Source organism: Lemur catta, chromosome 3 (assembly GCF_020740605.2).
Source record: "Lemur catta isolate mLemCat1 chromosome 3, mLemCat1.pri, whole genome shotgun sequence".
Taxonomy (NCBI): Eukaryota; Metazoa; Chordata; class Mammalia; order Primates; family Lemuridae; genus Lemur; species Lemur catta.
This window is the reverse complement of record NC_059130.1, coordinates 105981836-105998309: the sequence shown is the minus strand read 5'-3', so window position 1 is coordinate 105998309 and position 16474 is coordinate 105981836. Positions and strand designations below refer to the sequence as shown.

The 16474-nt window shown below is 40.9% G+C and overlaps 1 protein-coding gene across 4 annotated transcripts in view; it reads right to left on the bottom strand.

Annotated features, from left to right (window-relative positions):
* The window catches only part of SRSF4 (serine and arginine rich splicing factor 4), a 28008-nt gene extending 11534 nt beyond the window's left edge, over nucleotides 1-16474 (bottom strand). The window contains exons 1-2 of one of the 4 annotated variants that reach the window (XM_045545736.1): nucleotides 16041-16055; nucleotides 3461-4492 (exon numbers count right to left, since the gene is read on the bottom strand). Coding sequence is in view for 1 of the 4 variants with exons in the window: in XM_045545733.1 (XP_045401689.1) it covers nucleotides 16041-16147 (107 nt within the window). In the remaining 3 variants the exon portion in view is untranslated. Of the gene's footprint in view, nucleotides 1-3460; nucleotides 7126-16040 lie in introns of those variants that run through there. The other 3 variants (XM_045545735.1, XM_045545733.1, XM_045545734.1) reach the window with 3 other exon arrangements.

The window sequence follows — 16474 nt, the reverse complement described above, 5'->3', positions numbered from 1 at the left end:
AAAAACTATTCCAGTTTCTTTAGCATGTAATGCTGTACTCAGCAACATGTTAAGTAAGTGACAGAACTCAGAATTGCTGAATTTTTCCTTTACTAAAGAGTTCCTTTCATACAAGAGTCTCTCAAGGTGATAACGTGCTAGGTTACACCATGTAGGTAACAACTTTGGAGTGTTCTTTACGCTGAAATGTTTGAGTGGCACTGAATCTAAACTCCACTTAAAAAATGTAACACAGACATACCCAGTTATTTAATGGCAAGTGTTTTGCAGTAACATAACTCAGAAGCCACCTGGTTCAATTTATGGACTGTGAAGTCTTTAAAATACACGGTTTCACGGTTTCATAGGCTGGAATTGCTGAGAAGCTTAATAAGAAGGATTTTAAACATGCTGTTATATTTGACAAGGCAAGTAAAGCCCCTTCAAATCATTGACTTATGCTCAAAAGTGCTTTACAGTCACTAAAAATCTGTAATAGATAATATATTGTAGCTATTTTTTCCTCTCCTAGATAGGATGGATCATCAGGAAAATTATACTATTATTTCAGAGACAACATTAAGAAAAAGCAAAGAAAAAGCCAAATCTAACCACTTTCTACTTCGGTTTATCTCTTAATATGTAAAATACAAAAAAAAAGGTGCCTTCCTTAATTTGGTTTTCAAGACTAGGCCTGAATCTGCTTTGCCCACAGCACCACTGCTCTTGGCATCACATAAGAGTGTAATGCCAACCAGACAAAAAGAAGAGGGGACATTTGGCATGGGCAAGCAAGGAATGGCTCCCACTCCCCCAAGAGTCGCCCGCTGGCTCAGCAGTGTTCAATGACCAGCACTGATCTAATTTGATCTCAGAAGGACAACACTGACTCCTGAGGATTAAACAAATCACAGGAAAATGCAAACTGTCTTCTTCAAAATAGTTAAGGTTCAAAACTACTTGGAGGTCACAGAATGCAAGACCCTAAGCTCTGCAGGTCAACTGAGACAGAAATCCCAGTGACTGCTGACAGTAAGTGGTATCTCTGTCAGACCTACGTGGGAATACATGCTCCCAGACTCAAAATCATCCTGCCAGTGTCCATTCTGTTCCAAAGCTTACAAGCAGAACTTACCCTGACCTTTCAGGGAAAGTAATGACGATCTGTTCAGTGGAGGCACAATAATTTAAAAATAAAAATTAATGCTCAGACAGACCAATCTTTCTTTGGAAGCTGAGGCTGAAGCAAGGCACACCTCATCTTGCCAATAAAACTCTTCCCTGAGTTGTAGGGACAATGTGTGATGTTACAGAAAAATGACCCCTACAATCGTTCCCTAACATTTACTTCTAAAAATTCCCCAAGTAGGTCACTTTGTAGCCATATTTTTGGGGTATCCAAGTCACTTATTAAGCTAGTTGACATGAGATCAAATTTATTTCACAGGAAGATTTTTGGCTACTCTTCTGTGAAAAGCCACAAAATCTATTTGGAACATTTTCATATCAAAGTCCAATTCAAGGATCAAATCAGACATCTGTCATTTCTCTCTGCCACAGACATGCTCGGGTGGCAGGAGGCGGTTTGAAGATCAAAACAAATATCCTCCCACGCAACAAACCATACCTGATAGGGACTCCTGTTCTGAGAGTAAAGCAAAGACCAGAACAGCATGGTTGGTTGTGTCTACCAAATCATCGCTGATTTAGATATGGTTTAATTGAAGGCTAGCTCTATTTCATTCAAGACATAGAAGTAATGGGTCCCCCAAGTAAGGAAGACTAGCTAAAAACAATAAATGTTACCTTACATTGACTAAATACTCTTATACTAGGCAATGGTACCTCGTTTAACATTCATAGCACCTGAGAGCCAGGCGCTATTATCTATTTTACAGACGAAGAAACTGAGGCATGGAGTTTTTTATGCATAACTTTAAAAAAAAAAAAAAAAACAAAAAAAACCAAAGACCATCTTTCAATAATTCTAATACAAGAATGAAGAGAATGAAGGATTTCAGGAGAAGGAATCTCAGACAAATTTAAAAAATCCAACCATAGCAGGGATTGACAAAAACACAAACAGCCCTCCTTAAGCCTCATCTTACTCTCAGATGCCACACCCTTTCATCTTTCTCCTCTATGTACATGAAAGAATAAAAAGTCTGGCCTTACTAGTCAATATATAATACTCTTCGATTAAGAGAAAAAACTTCTTTCTTCAATGTTTGTCTCCTACAGTTTAAGTATTCCTAATCTGAAAATCCAAAATCTGAAATGCTCCAAAATCTGAAACTTTTTGAGTGCCAACATGACGCTCAAAGGAAATGCTCACTGAAGCAGTTTGGATTTTTGGATTACCGATGCTCAATTGGTAAGTATGATGCAAATATTCCGCCCCCTTCCAAATCCCAAACACTTCTGGTCCCGAGCATTTCAGATAAGGGATACTCAACCTGTACTGTCTTTCCCCATAATGTTTTCTTCTGGTCACATTCTATCCTGACAAATCAAGTCAAAAGAATATGGGGAAGTTGCTATCATTTTCCTGCTAAAAAATGTAGGCACCATGATTTTTACCAAGTATAGACAGGTATCTGGACACCACAAACAAAAGCCAGATTGAATCACACGGGCTGTTCTAAACTTTAGTCCATTCTTATCCTGTTGCCAATGCTCTCAATGCTCTCCTTTTCCTCATTCAACAGCTATTAATGTACTGCTCAGGCTATCAGCCAGAACTCTGAAAAGGCAGAACTGGAATAATGTCTCTTAAACTAAGGTACTCCAAGATGACTATTACATTTTTTTTTTTTTTTTTTTTTGAGACAGGGTCTCGCTCTGTCACCTGGCCTAGTGTGTACTGGTATCATCATAGGTCACTGCAACCTCAAACTCCTGGGCTCAAGCAATCCTCCCGCCTCAGCCTCCCCAGTAGCTGGGACTGTAGGAATGCACCACTATGCCTGGCTAGTTTTTTATTGAAGATTTCAATTTTAGAAATGTTAACCATACTTCTTTACCCAAAATTATCATTTGAGCTCATACTGTTCCTAAAACAGACTTTCTCTGATCCTAATAGCCTATACCAATGGTTCCAAATACCACTATGCCTGCCCTTCTCTCTGTATGTTCCACTGAAGAGGATGTAGAGTTATCTCACCCTTTCCAGAATGGCTTAGAGTCACCTGTCTTCCAAACATCTTCACTGAACAGGGAGGATGGAGAAAAAGTCCTCCCGGAACAATGATGTGTACGACTTGCTCTAGAAATAAGCTGATCAATGGCTAACTGGGCAGGGTGTGACTAAAGGGGTGCTCAGTACCAGAAACTGCTGGGGAGTGGATATGAGGAGCAAGGGAAAGCAAGCCTCCATGCGTGTGACCACGGTCACCCACCAACACTGCTTACCGAGGGGCATGCCTTGGATGATCTCTCTATAAGAAAAGTGTGCCCCTTTCCACGGTGGATCTCTGCTCACCTTTGTCCTAAAACTGTGCCACATGCTTTTCTTTGTATGTGGACATGACAGTCCTCAGCCAACCATCAGCAGGATGTGAGTTTTGTTTTCCCAATGTGGTGAGCCATTCCCACATTCACTCATTTTCCTTGTAAGAACCGAACCTCTCCATGGCTGGTCAGGATTAGGGATGTTGCTGTAGCCAAGGAAAAATTTTCATCTGTTGAAGTTAACCCACGGGGTGGTTTGAGCCCTCAATCTAGAGTCAGAAGAACTGTACTTTAAGGGCAGAGCCCTTAAATCTACCCTGAAAGAAATGGCATTCAGTGAACAGGAATCAAACAGCTTTCCTTCAAAGCACTCAGTGTTGGTCCCATGCTTCAGCCAACTTGGTCTTATGAGGTGAAAAAAGTTAGGACACATGGACAGGACAGTAATAAAAACCAGTTAATTCTTGCTGTCTGCATAAAGTACTTGGAAAACTATAGAAAGACACTTCTGCAACCAACTCTAGCGCTCAGATGAGGCCAACTCAGAGAAAAAGCTTGTGAATGAGAATAGTGTAACTGCCCCGATTCCAAAGGTGTGCAACACTCCAGGGAACCAGTGGCCAGGCCCTCACAGTAGAATTAACCACCGTCACATTTACTGCTTGGGATCAGTGATTATGGTTGCAATTTGACTTTCCCGGTAACAGAAGGTTGTTTATAACCCACAAGTAGAAGCTGCTACCATGTGAAGTAAGTTCCGGAGATCCTTTCCTATCCTGAGACGGGAAGGAGGCTGCTCTGGGCTTTCTGGCCTCCCTGTCTTTCAGTCTCAGAGGAGGGAGGGCCATCAAGGCCACCCGGAGAGGGTGGATGACTTACCCGTGCTCACTGAGTGGCAGAGCTGGGGTGCGACTTCAGGGCTCACCATTACCCAGTCTGGGGCTCTTTTCACGTCGGCAAACTGGCAGTTCCCGCACACCAAGAGCTCTCTGATTAGAGCTAGTGTGGATTCCTGGTCTGCAAACGTTGGCCACAGCTCAGTCTGCACTTGATCTTTCCCCACCTTCAAAGAAGAAAACCTACCTCATGATTTCTCTCTCCCGGATCCCCTGGCCATTCATTCCCAACAACCCTGTAATCACTTCTGACTACTCTCTGGTTGCCCACTGGGTCTACTGACAAGTTCTACAGTTTCCTCATTTTGCTGGGCCTTCAGACTGCCTCTACTTTTGATTGATTTACATAATTTTAGGTTATAGCTATTTTTACTTAGTCAACTTGTCTCTACATTGTAGCAGGGAAAGTCAGCTGCTAAATGTCTTTTGCTTGTAGGTTTACAATGACTCCTAAATATCTTTGTTTATGTCATTCTTTAAACCAGGAGCACCCTGACTACGTAAAGCCCAAGAAACTCGCCTGAGTCCAATTATTTTAGCACTTTTTATTCAATTTTCTGTTTTACATGACAATGTTTTTGTGGCTTTTTAAACCTTGTTTGTTTCTTTGTGCTAATCTTCTAATTTGATTAGGAGCTCTTTAATAATAGTAACAAAGGCTAATACCTCTGTTGGGTATTTACCACAGTGCCTGGTACATAGTAAATAATTTATCCATAACATTTCATTCATTCCTCACGAATGAAATGTGAAGGATGCATTATTTATTACTGTTCCCATTTTACAACAAGAGATTAAGGCCTGGAGAGGCTAAACAACTTGTTCATTGTGAAGGAGCTCATAAGTGGTAGAGCTGGATTTGAACCGAGACCTCTGACTCTAAATCCCAGCTTTAAACCATAAGGTTCCACTGCCTTTTAAAGGCAGATGCTTCTCCTTCTCTCTCAGTCCTGAGTATAATCTTTTTCATTCAACAAATGCTACCGCTTGATTTAAGGATCCTTATCTCAGATAAGCCCGGCTGTAGCAAAGTTTTGTGATACAGCAGGGTGAAGTCTCCAGAGGAAAAAGAAATTTATCCTGGGGCAGGGTGAAGAACCTCTAAGCTGGGGTATGTGACAACCAGGTTACTTTCACTTCTGTCTTTTGGTTCTCATTAGCCAGTGTCAGCCATCTGGTCCTTCCGAAAACATGTGTGGGTTCAGAACATAACAGACTAGAAGAATAGAGGAAAAATAAGATTATTCTGTGCAATCCCCATTCTGGAGGTCCCACATCAACCCCTACAGTCTGTCTTTGGTTCTAAGCCTTGGCAAAAATTAGACCAGCATAGAGTAAATGGAGATTCGGACCTAGACACGGTGAATGTACATGGATATTGACAATATTATGTATTTAAGAATGCATTTAATTAGCTTCACAAGAAATGGTGACTGAGACCAAAAATTATGAATATAAGCATGAATGGTGGGGGGAAAATGGGCCAGAAATCAAAAAATACTAGAAAGTTTACAGATTTCCAACTATGCAAGGATTATGGTAGCAACCAAAAAAGTATTTTGTAGATGATAGGAATCTAAGATCTGATTTAATTTTGATTAACTCCAAATTATTGTTAAAACAATTACTCCAGCCCACTAGGACTCTTCCCTTCTTCAAATTCCTTTGTAATGGTAACTACTCCTATTTTTTTGCATGTCTTACTACATATCATGCATTATGCTAAGTGCTTCACACACATTATATCCATTCAATTTTCACAACTCTGAGGTTTACTGCTATTATCTCACAGATGAAGAAACAAAGACCAGTCTAATAACTTGCCAATGCTAACCCCCAAACATCCGGAATTCTTCAAAACCCAGGTCCTAACCTAAAACCTACATTCTGCCACAATGTTCTACTGTCTCCTATACACCAACGGAAACAAGTGGTCCATCAGACCACAAACTGTAGGAGCACAGAAAATCAGTTTCATTAAATTATGTGCTGTAGTGTGGAAGATAAATGGCCATGCGAATATCAGCATCTTATGAGAAATATTCAATGGCAAGAAAATATCATTTCTGCATCTGTTGTGTGCTGACACCAATAAGCTGCGAACATTTATTTTCTACTAATGGAACCAAACCTACAAATAATCAAAATTTTAATGCTAGTCTAGGAAGATAGAGGAAAAAAGGTAATAAATCATTAAGAAAACTATCTCAGCAATGAGGATACAAATAAATATATTAGTGGGAAAATTAAACTCGTGATCCTCCTTCTGACGTAGTAAACCATTTGTCAAAAAAACCCTCTAATTATGAAGAAATAATCAAACTCAAGCCCATGGTATGGAGTCCACATTGCAGATGTCAGCTATGTCTAAAGGAATACATATTCACATACTGACATGAGGAAAATAGAATAGAAGCAAGCATTATCCTAAAAAGTAAGCAATACAACAAAATCCCTGCAGAATAGGAGGTTGAGAGGAATCTGCATCAAATCTGTATCTAGTCTTTGTAACTGTTCTATGACCCTATCTGCCAACTCATTTCAACCATCCAGAACCGTGTCAAAAATGAACTAAGTTTGCTAAGCTACTTCACTTTTACTAGGCTGCCACCTTATTCCTATCCTATAAAATGGGACTACCCAGAAAGCAACATACCTGCAAATAGTTTGTGGATCAAACTGTAACAACAGTAATCCCATCATAATGAAATGCATTATTTTGATATTTTAAAATCAACATGGCTTTCCTCGAAGGGGGGCAAACACAATCATCTGTATCCATTTCAATTTTCTGACAATTACCAACACTAAGGATAAATGAAATTAAAAGATCTCATAAAAAAGGGAGTCAACCATTCCCTGATGACATGCTATGGTTCACAAAGACTCAATCACAAATTAAAAACAATTTGGGTCCAGGCCTGGTGGCTCAAGCCTGTAATCCCAACACTTTGGGGAGGCAGAGGCGGGAGCATCGCTTGAGGCCAGGAGTTCGAGACCAGCCTAAGCAACATGGTAGGACCCCTGTCTCTTCAAAAAATAGAAAAATTAGCCAAGCATGGTAGCTGTGGTCCCAGCTACTTGGAAGGATCCCTTGAGCCCAGGAGTTTGAGGTTACAGTGAGCTATGATGATGCCACTGCACTCTAGCCTGGGTAACAGAGCGAGACCTTGTCTCAAAAAACAAACAAACCCAATTTGAAAAAACTAAAGAGATGAAAGTCATATTACCAATTTAGAATAAAACACTTGGGATATAAAATAGAATTACCACATCTGTTACTTTTACTTAATGAAATAAAGGTTTACACTCAGCAGACAGCACTACCTGATTCCACACCAAAGCTACAAACAAAACCAGTTCATACTTACCTCTAAAACAATACAATGAGCAGGCTGCCAGGTGTTAAAGCCTCATAAAGGCTATGCATCTGGGACCATCTCAGTTGTGTAAGGGACTACTGTCCCTCCTAACTGCCCCGGTCCGTGGGCTGCTGTTTCTTTTTATTTTTGGTTAAAGATGTCACTCTCTATATATTTCTTGGGGATGCCCTTCCCTTGAAATTGGCCATTAATTAAATATTTTGATGAATTTTTCAAATTCTTTTAAAATTAATGGGTCAATAGCTTCATTTCAACCACATGTATAATTTTCTCAAGTCAACGTTCTTGTCTGTGGTTCCTGACTCCCTCACCTGAGCCTCCTGCTCACCCCCTTCATTCCCGAAGGATGAATTCAGACCTCCTTCCTCCAGTCCCCTTGCCCCACCGCCCCCACGTCCTTCCCCGGCTCTTGAGGTCTTGGAAGTTTCTGTTCATGAAGGCCCCCTTTCTGGCATACAGGCTTAAAGACATGGCTGAGGACCTGGTGGAAAAATAACAAGGGTCTTTTAAGTGCTTCTTCTAGTATCACCTGCAGCTCAGAGACCTCTAGCCCGGCAGACTTTCACCTCAATACCCAGGAAAGTCATGCAGGGCATTTCCTCAAAACATGGGCGTGCAAATTCTGGGCATAATCTGATCTCTCATCATCAGGTTTCAAGACCAGATGGAGCTAGGAATGACAACAGGACTGAGAACAGTTACTTGTACAAATCCTACCCCAGCCAGCCATGACAAAGCTAACACCACCTTGCAGCTCTTCAAAGATTAGCCTAAGGAGAAGAATCACAAGCAGTCTCTGTCCAGGGACATCATCATAAAAACTTCCATCTATCTCCCTTTTGGTGGTAACTTGCCAGCTGGTCATAAGCCTCTGCAGAGACTAAAGGCTGAACAGGCTAGGAAACCTGAACTACCTCTCACCACTGGAGGCAAGTACCAAAAGGACAAGACCAAACCATATGGAAGGAAACAGCATGAGAGAAGCTTTGACTGCCACTGCCCATGCTTTTTATCTGGTATGTGAATAAAAAAAATTCTTCCGTTTTCAGAGTTGTCAATAACTCATTTTGTAACCTTGGGCCAGTCACTCAATCATCCCATGCCTTAATTTCCCCATCGGCACAAACTAGGGACACCACCTGTTTGTAAAGCATTTTGATATACTCAGTTGAAAAATAATCAAACAAATGCATTATTATTTTCTAAAGTTTTTTTTTTTTTTTTTTTGAGACAGAGTCTCGCTTTGTTGCCCAGGCTAGAATGAGTGCCATGGCATCAGCCTAGCTCACAGCAACCTCAGACTCCTTGGCTTAAGCAATCCTACTGCCTCAGCCTCCCGAGTAGCTGGGACTACAGGCATGCGCCACTATGCCCGGCTAATTTTTTCTATATAGATTTTTAGTTGGCCAGATAATTTCTTTCTATTTTTAGTAGAGACGGGGTCTCGCTGTTGCTCAGGCTGGTCTCGAACTCCTGACCTCGAGCAATCCACCCGCCTCGGCCTCCCAGAGTGCTAGGATTACAGGCGTGAGCCACCGCGCCCGGCCTATTTTCTAAAGTTTTAAGATTTAAGTGTTAGCTTACAAATTTATAAATACCACTCCCAACAGCATTCTCTCAGATGCTTGGAGCACCTTTCTTCTGAGGAACTCAAAGTATAATTTTCTGCTCAGGTTACCGGGAAGCATCTAAAAATACTAGGAACCCAAATCACATTTTATTTCCAGTTTACATCCTGTGCCTATCTTTTAAGAAAGGACAAATTCCTCACATGGCCCTTTTATTCATACAATACCTCAATGAGGGAGGAGTAAGATATTAAACTGAAGAATAGTAGTTTAAAATGATTTAGTCAAATAATTACAAATGATGGTTAGTCATACCACAAACTGACCAGGAAACCAGGACAAATGTGTGTGGGGGACAAGGGGTAGGGTGGGGTCTTGAACCAGGGCAATATATGCCAGTAACAAAATCTCAACATAGTCTCTTGGCATTGACTTCTTCAAAATGACAGAAAAATTTTAAATGACCCAGGTCTTAGGGAAAAAAAGTAAAATAAATCTTTTGGGAGTGGGTTGACTTCAACAAGGAACTTCAGTACAAAAACAATTTGATCACATTTGTAATAGTAATACTACTAATAAAACAATGATGGGATGTTACTTAATTCAGAGTCCTATTTCTCATTATTTATTATTCATTTTAAGAAAAACTTCCTGATTAAAACATGAGGCCATTTTCACTTGCTAAATTAGCAAGGATTTTACACAATACAGGTGTGCTCAGTGCTGGTGAGGTAGCCACCACATGGGCCTGCTCAGACACTGCTGGAACAAGTGTAACCAGTGCAGCTTTTCTGTAAAGTTATGTGGTTGTATGTCTGTACGCATTAAGAGCCTTAAATATGTTCATTCCTGCTGCAACACATGAATTTTATTTCATGGGATCTGTCCTAAAAGCATAATAAAAATGCAAACAAAGTTTTCCTCCAACACAGGGTTATTTATAACAGAAAGAATTAAACGACAACCTAGGAGGAATGGTTGGGTAAATTGTGATATGGACATATAATGGATTCTAATGAAGCTATTAAAATGTTAAGGAAGATTCTGAAATAATAGAAAAAAGATAAATTAAGTACAGATTAAGTAGAAAGAGACATAAAATTGCACATAAGACAACCTATGTTACATGGATTCCTAGTGATACTTCTCTTTTACTTTATGCTTCTCATATTATCTAAATTATTTATTAATACAATGAACCTACATTTATTCTCTAATCAAAAAGTTACTTTAAAAAAAATTCTTGAATCTATTACGCTTGGTAGGCTAATGGAAGAGCCTTAGCCACAAGATGACCTCATATACAATTTTTTTTTTTGAGACAGGCTCTCGCTTTGTCACCCAGGTTGGAGTGCACTGGCCTCATCATAGCTCAATGCAACCACAAACTCCTGGGCTCAGGAGATCCTCCTGCCTCAGCCTCCTGAGTAGCTCAGACTACAGGTGCATGCCAAAACACCCGGCCACTTTTTTTTTTTGGTAGAGATAGGGTCTCGCTCTTGCTCAGGCTGGTCTTGAACTTCTGAGCTCAAGCTGATCCTCCTGCCTTGGCCTCCCAGAGTGCTAGGATTACAGGCTAATTTTAAACATTTTAATTTTAAAAATATCACTTAGGCTGGGTGTGGTGGCTCACATCTATAATCTCAGCACTTTGGGAGGCGGAGGTGGGAGGATCATCTAACACACTGACTGCCACACTAGGAAAAAAAATTTTTCCTTGGGGCCACTGTGTTTTATTATGAAAATAGAATAACAACTTCGAAAACAAAACTATCCTTTCTAATTTAATGAAAAATTTGTTATTTTTTATTGTTTTCTGTGCATGAGTTACATGCAACTTGAAAAACAGTTCACATGGCTCCCAAGGTGAAGAGATGTGTGAGATACATATGCTTCACGAAGCCCTGGGCTCAAAACTACTGTGAGTTAAATAAAGCTTACATCGCAGTTAATAGGTTAAGACAAGGAGTTCAAGACTAGCCTGGGCGACAGAGTGAGACCCTGTCTCTACAAAATAAATAATATTATTTAAAAAATTAGAATAAACGGTAGTGGAGAGGTTCAGAAAAATAGGAATTCTTAAACATGGCAGGTGAAAATATAAGCACCAGAGGTTAACAGAAACCAATAGCTAGCAAAATCCTTAAAAAAAGTATATATGCTTTGACCCCAAAAGTCCCCTTTTAGGTAATAATAAGAAATGTGTACAAAGATTTATGTAAAGGATATCCGCTAGTATTATATATGCACAGAATAGTGAAAAACCAAAGAGGAAGAGAGTATATGCACATATATGCACATGAATGTGAAAAAAGCCAAAATCGTGTACCCAAAATGCTGATAGTATCATCTCTGGATTTTTGTCCTCTATGTTAAAAAAATTTATAATAAACATGTAAAATTTTCATAATAATAAATATGTGCTACTTTGAAATGTTAAAAAGCAAATTAAGAATGGGTCTTTATGTAAAGAGTTGTTCAAACAGTCCTTTAAACAAAACTTTGTTTTGTTTTAATCTCTTCTTAGATAATCATAAAATTAATCCAGAACCAAATGTCTTACCTTTCTTAACATAGACTCAAATGCATGGTACATGTGGGTTCAAATGGGACATTATTCCTGAGGCTGGCAGAACAGTTTATGAGCAAAAAGGTGGCAGAGTTCCCAAAGGGAAAGTGTTTGCTTTTTCTTTGTTATTCCTGTCATCCATTAGTTATAGCATTAGCATAAAAATGATAAAGCACTTATCTGTCACTTGGTGGTGGGTGAAGGTAATCTCTCTCTCTCTCTCTCTCTCTCTCACTCACACACACACACCCCCCCAGGCGCGCAATTAAGAATACACTAACACCTCAATTAACCAGGAATCAACAACCTGGATCATTAAACTATACTTCCTTTATCCCCCCCTTTAAAGGAAAAGATAAATTAAAACAAGCCCCTGTCAAGGATTCAGTAGTCAAAAGAGAAAATCCCTGGGTAAGTTCTGGTGTTGGCTGAGATTTCTCTCGGTATCTTAGGCCTAACAAACAATGCTCTTCAGCGATCAGGGACACACAGAACAAAAACTTGATTTACTGAGTCAAACTACATATTTAAAAAATTAAGGTGCATTCCACTTGAAGAAATTTTAAACAAAGGTGAAAACAAAAATTTCCTGGCAATAATCAGTATCATGACAATCCAATGAAATAGACCCCAACATCCTCTGAAAATTCTGACTATTCATGATTTTGCTGTAATGTGAAACACAGGTTCTAAAATTTATAGTTTCAGAGTTTCTCTTGAAAGTTTTAATTCATGACTTTAATCAATTAAAAAAAAAAACCCTGAATGATTTGGGATTTATCCTTCCAGATAAAATAATCTTACAATGTGGTAAGTTTTATTCATTAACTAAAATATGGAAAAATTAAGATACAAAGATCTACGACTGAAGCCACCACAAGATTTTACAGCAAAAAGGAAACCATTGTTAACTAAAAAAAAACCTTCTACGCGTCACATGAAGCAGCTTATTAATAAAAAAGAAAACCCATAGAATCCATACACAAAGCCAGCAAAAATTACCAAAGAGCTAAAAAGCTATAAACAGGTGCTGCTAATACCGTTGCTTTCTGGACACACACCTAAGATTACCTCCTCACCCCTCCTCAGAGTGGCACTTGCTGAAGTTTAAGCAGCAGGTAGGAATATAGGAGACCCTAATGGGATCTGGAATAGTCTATATCCTGGGAGGTCTACATCATGTTTGTGGTCCCAAACTGAACCACCTTTCTAGAAGTTCTCTAGGACAGAAGCAATCTAGGTTAGGGTTGCCTGGTACAATAAAATGGCATGTAATGAACAACTGCATACATACCTCTTCTCCAAATCCCAAGAGGGTCCACAGAATCCTTTCTTGGACACTAAATTTCTCTAGGAGAGCTCATCTTCTTCCTCACTTTGTCATATTTCTATTATACAAGTATTTTACACCTTATTTAATTAATTCTAAATTTTACCCAAAACCCTTCAGCCTAGCATTTCTATTGATATATCTCACTTCCACAGATTTGAACTCCAGCAATTTTTCAAAGCCCTATCCATCCAAAGTCTGCTTTTGAGTTTAAATTACTATTAATCACAATCTACATGTTCAAAGATGCTTCTCAGTAGGGAGATCCACTAGCTAAATCACGCCATCTTTTCTTTTTGAACCTACTCCCTCCTTTCAGACTTTCTTGCATTTACACTATATAGCCAATTCTTGCTTGAAATACATCTTTACCATTGGTCCTCTTCCCAGAAATCATTTTCCTCTGCAATGTTTCCTGAATGATGCCAGGAGGTCATATTCTGTGCTGTTTGGAGATTGTCACACCTGTCTTCAAATTCTTATAATGACTTCCCATTCCTCATTTCAACCTTGACTTTCAGTGACAGATTTCATACATACAATGGTTGAGCAGCATAATTGTAAGAATGAACAGTTCCTTAAAAGGGACCCAGGTATTTACGGTCTCAGAAGGTTCTCTCCTCTTATCTCACCATTTCCTGGGTCACTCAATTCTTTCCTTCAGAACCTTTGATTTTCTACCTATTGATTTTGACTTTTAGTGTAAAATCTTAATAGTTGTTGTTTCTGTTTTATGCTGTTAAATTTCTAGATCCTTCATAAAGCTCAATCCAAGCTAGATTATTTCTCACAAATGCTCCTTATTGGAGCTTGTACTCATCACCAATTACGACATATACTATTGCCACATAGTTTCTTCATTTCAAGCCCTATTCAACCCATTCTTCAAAACCCATTTCAAACAAATATTTTCAAGCAAACCATTCTAAATTTTACTCGTCTGAGTTCAAAGAGAGCAAAGCATTTCTTAATTCAAAACGCACATGTCAAAATGCTTAATTTATGTTAAGAACAGAACTTGTTTTCCTGCCTCCTTCCCCAATCCTATTTAGCACAGTGGTAGGCATCTTGGTGGTGGTCTAGAAATACACTTGGTTGACTAACCAGTTTCCCCATTAACACTCAAATCATTTCCTATTTACTATCATTTGAGTAACCTTAGAAAAGACCTCACCAAATATGCTTAATGTTATCAAACACTAACAAGCTGTCTCCTAATGATTATGGCCAAATCCCTTTAATTACAGCTACCACTTACTGCTATAAGCCAAATGCTTTACATTTATTACCTCTAATATTCCTTTTCCATGTGAATGAGGAAACAGGTTCAGAGAAGTAACTGTACACAGATGTAAATGGTAGAGTTAGAGTTTGACCCAGACCTGTCTGACTTCAAAACCCATGTTTTTCCCGTAACAGTTATTCTGTCAACTTAGTTGGACTCTGAAAAAACTGGAGTCTTAACTCTCTCACATATATGCAGCGCAATAACACCCCCCGACTTATTCCTTAAGAACCGAAAATTCTATTGTACAAAACGAGTAATCTTCTAAGCCTTTTACTCTAAAAGAAATCAGTATTCTTCCTAAACACTTTATTGACAATGTCCTCAGAGGATGATCCTTCCTAATGATCAATTAGAAATGAATTTTTAAACTTAAACAAAAATTGAGAATATGGTAGCTAACAATTTTTCTCAAATGTGCAACTTATATTTCAGTATCTTTGAAAACGCCTCAAGTGTCAGTTGCTGGTATTCCACTGGGGAGTAAGCTGTAACTGTATATCAGACCTGTTGCAAAGTGGAGGGATTTTATTCTTAAAAGTCAAGGGTTCCTCTAACATCCAAGGGTTAGTGCCCTAAAATGTTGTCCCTAGTCCTTTTAATTTTATATCCATGCCTTCCAAGCTCTACCTAACATTTCCTGGTTTCCAGTTTTCCCTGTTGATTATTTTCTCCAGGCCTGATTCCTCATTTGTTTTCCCTAAAAGTTGTAATTCCTGCTGGCCCTATTTTGTCAAAGTAGATTAGGAATACAAGTAACAGACCACAGAGTAAAGGCAGTAAGTTAGTAATTTAGAGATGTGTCTCCGTCTGCTTTAACTAGTTGACGCAGATACTAGCCAGGGTGGCCACTATTCTCCAAAAATTTGTACAACAGCAAAGCAATTTTTTGGCAAGATGGAGAACGGAAACCACAGCATGGAAACTCTGTACGGAGTCTTAAAGATAAAAAGTTAAGACTTTACCCTTGCAGAGGGAACGGGGAAGGCTTTCAGCATGGCAAGACGATACTTTCGAAACTGTCACTAGACTACTCAAACTGGAGTCTCCCGCCCAAAAGAGTGTGGCACATGGCAAGTCTAAACGGGCCCCCCTCCAGAGCTCCCGTTCCCAGGAAAGACGCGTTGTGACTGTCTGAGCCATTAGACTGGGGAAGAGGTGAAAACAGAGCAGGAAATCCTGTTTATTTCCAGCAGCCCTCAAGAGCGGGAAAGGTCGGTCTCTACCTGGAGACAAACCAGGCCTCAGTCCAGGACCTGGAAAGGGAAAACTCAGTTCTCCCGGTCGCCCCGGAGCTGTGTCCTCCCGCCCAGACCCCCAACCCCATTCGGGTTTTCCTTCTCCCGGTCCCACTCAGATCCTCACCATCGCTTCCATTATCCCTCCTCCACCCCGACCCGCGCAGGCGCAGTGGGAACCGGGGCCTACCCGCGCCCCCGAGGCGCCGCCACTATGGCGGATCCAGACCAGGCCGGTAGCTGTTCCGCGCGGGGTAGGCGTCCCTCTCCCGTCCCCGCGGACTCCTCGCCACCACTGGGGCTCTGTCCCCACCCGGCCGGCCCCTTTTCCGCCCTCCTCACCCGTTCTTCAGATCCACTTCCAGGATCTTCCCATAGCCCTTAAAGAAGCGCTCCACATCGCGCTCCCGGGCCTGGTAGCTCAGGCGGCCGATGTACACCCGCGGCATCCCGGCAACGGCGGTGGTGGCTGGCCCCGGCCCCAGCCCCCCTTAGGCGGCGGCCGGCAAAGCGAGAGCGCGGCGGCGGCGGCGGCAACGGGCGGGCGGCGGGACCGACGCAGCCGAACCCGGGCGACGTACGCGAGCACGTAGCTCGCGAGCGCGCGCCTCCGCTTCCCCCGCCCTTCCCTTAGGCGGAGAGTAACGGGAGGGAGCGCGCGTTCGCTTCCCGCCTGACCAGGGCTGGGGGGCGGGGCGCGCCCGGGGGCGCGCCGGCGCGGGGCGGGGCCAGGTGATCCATAGGCGGTGCTGCGGCACGTCCTCTCGCGAGCTTGC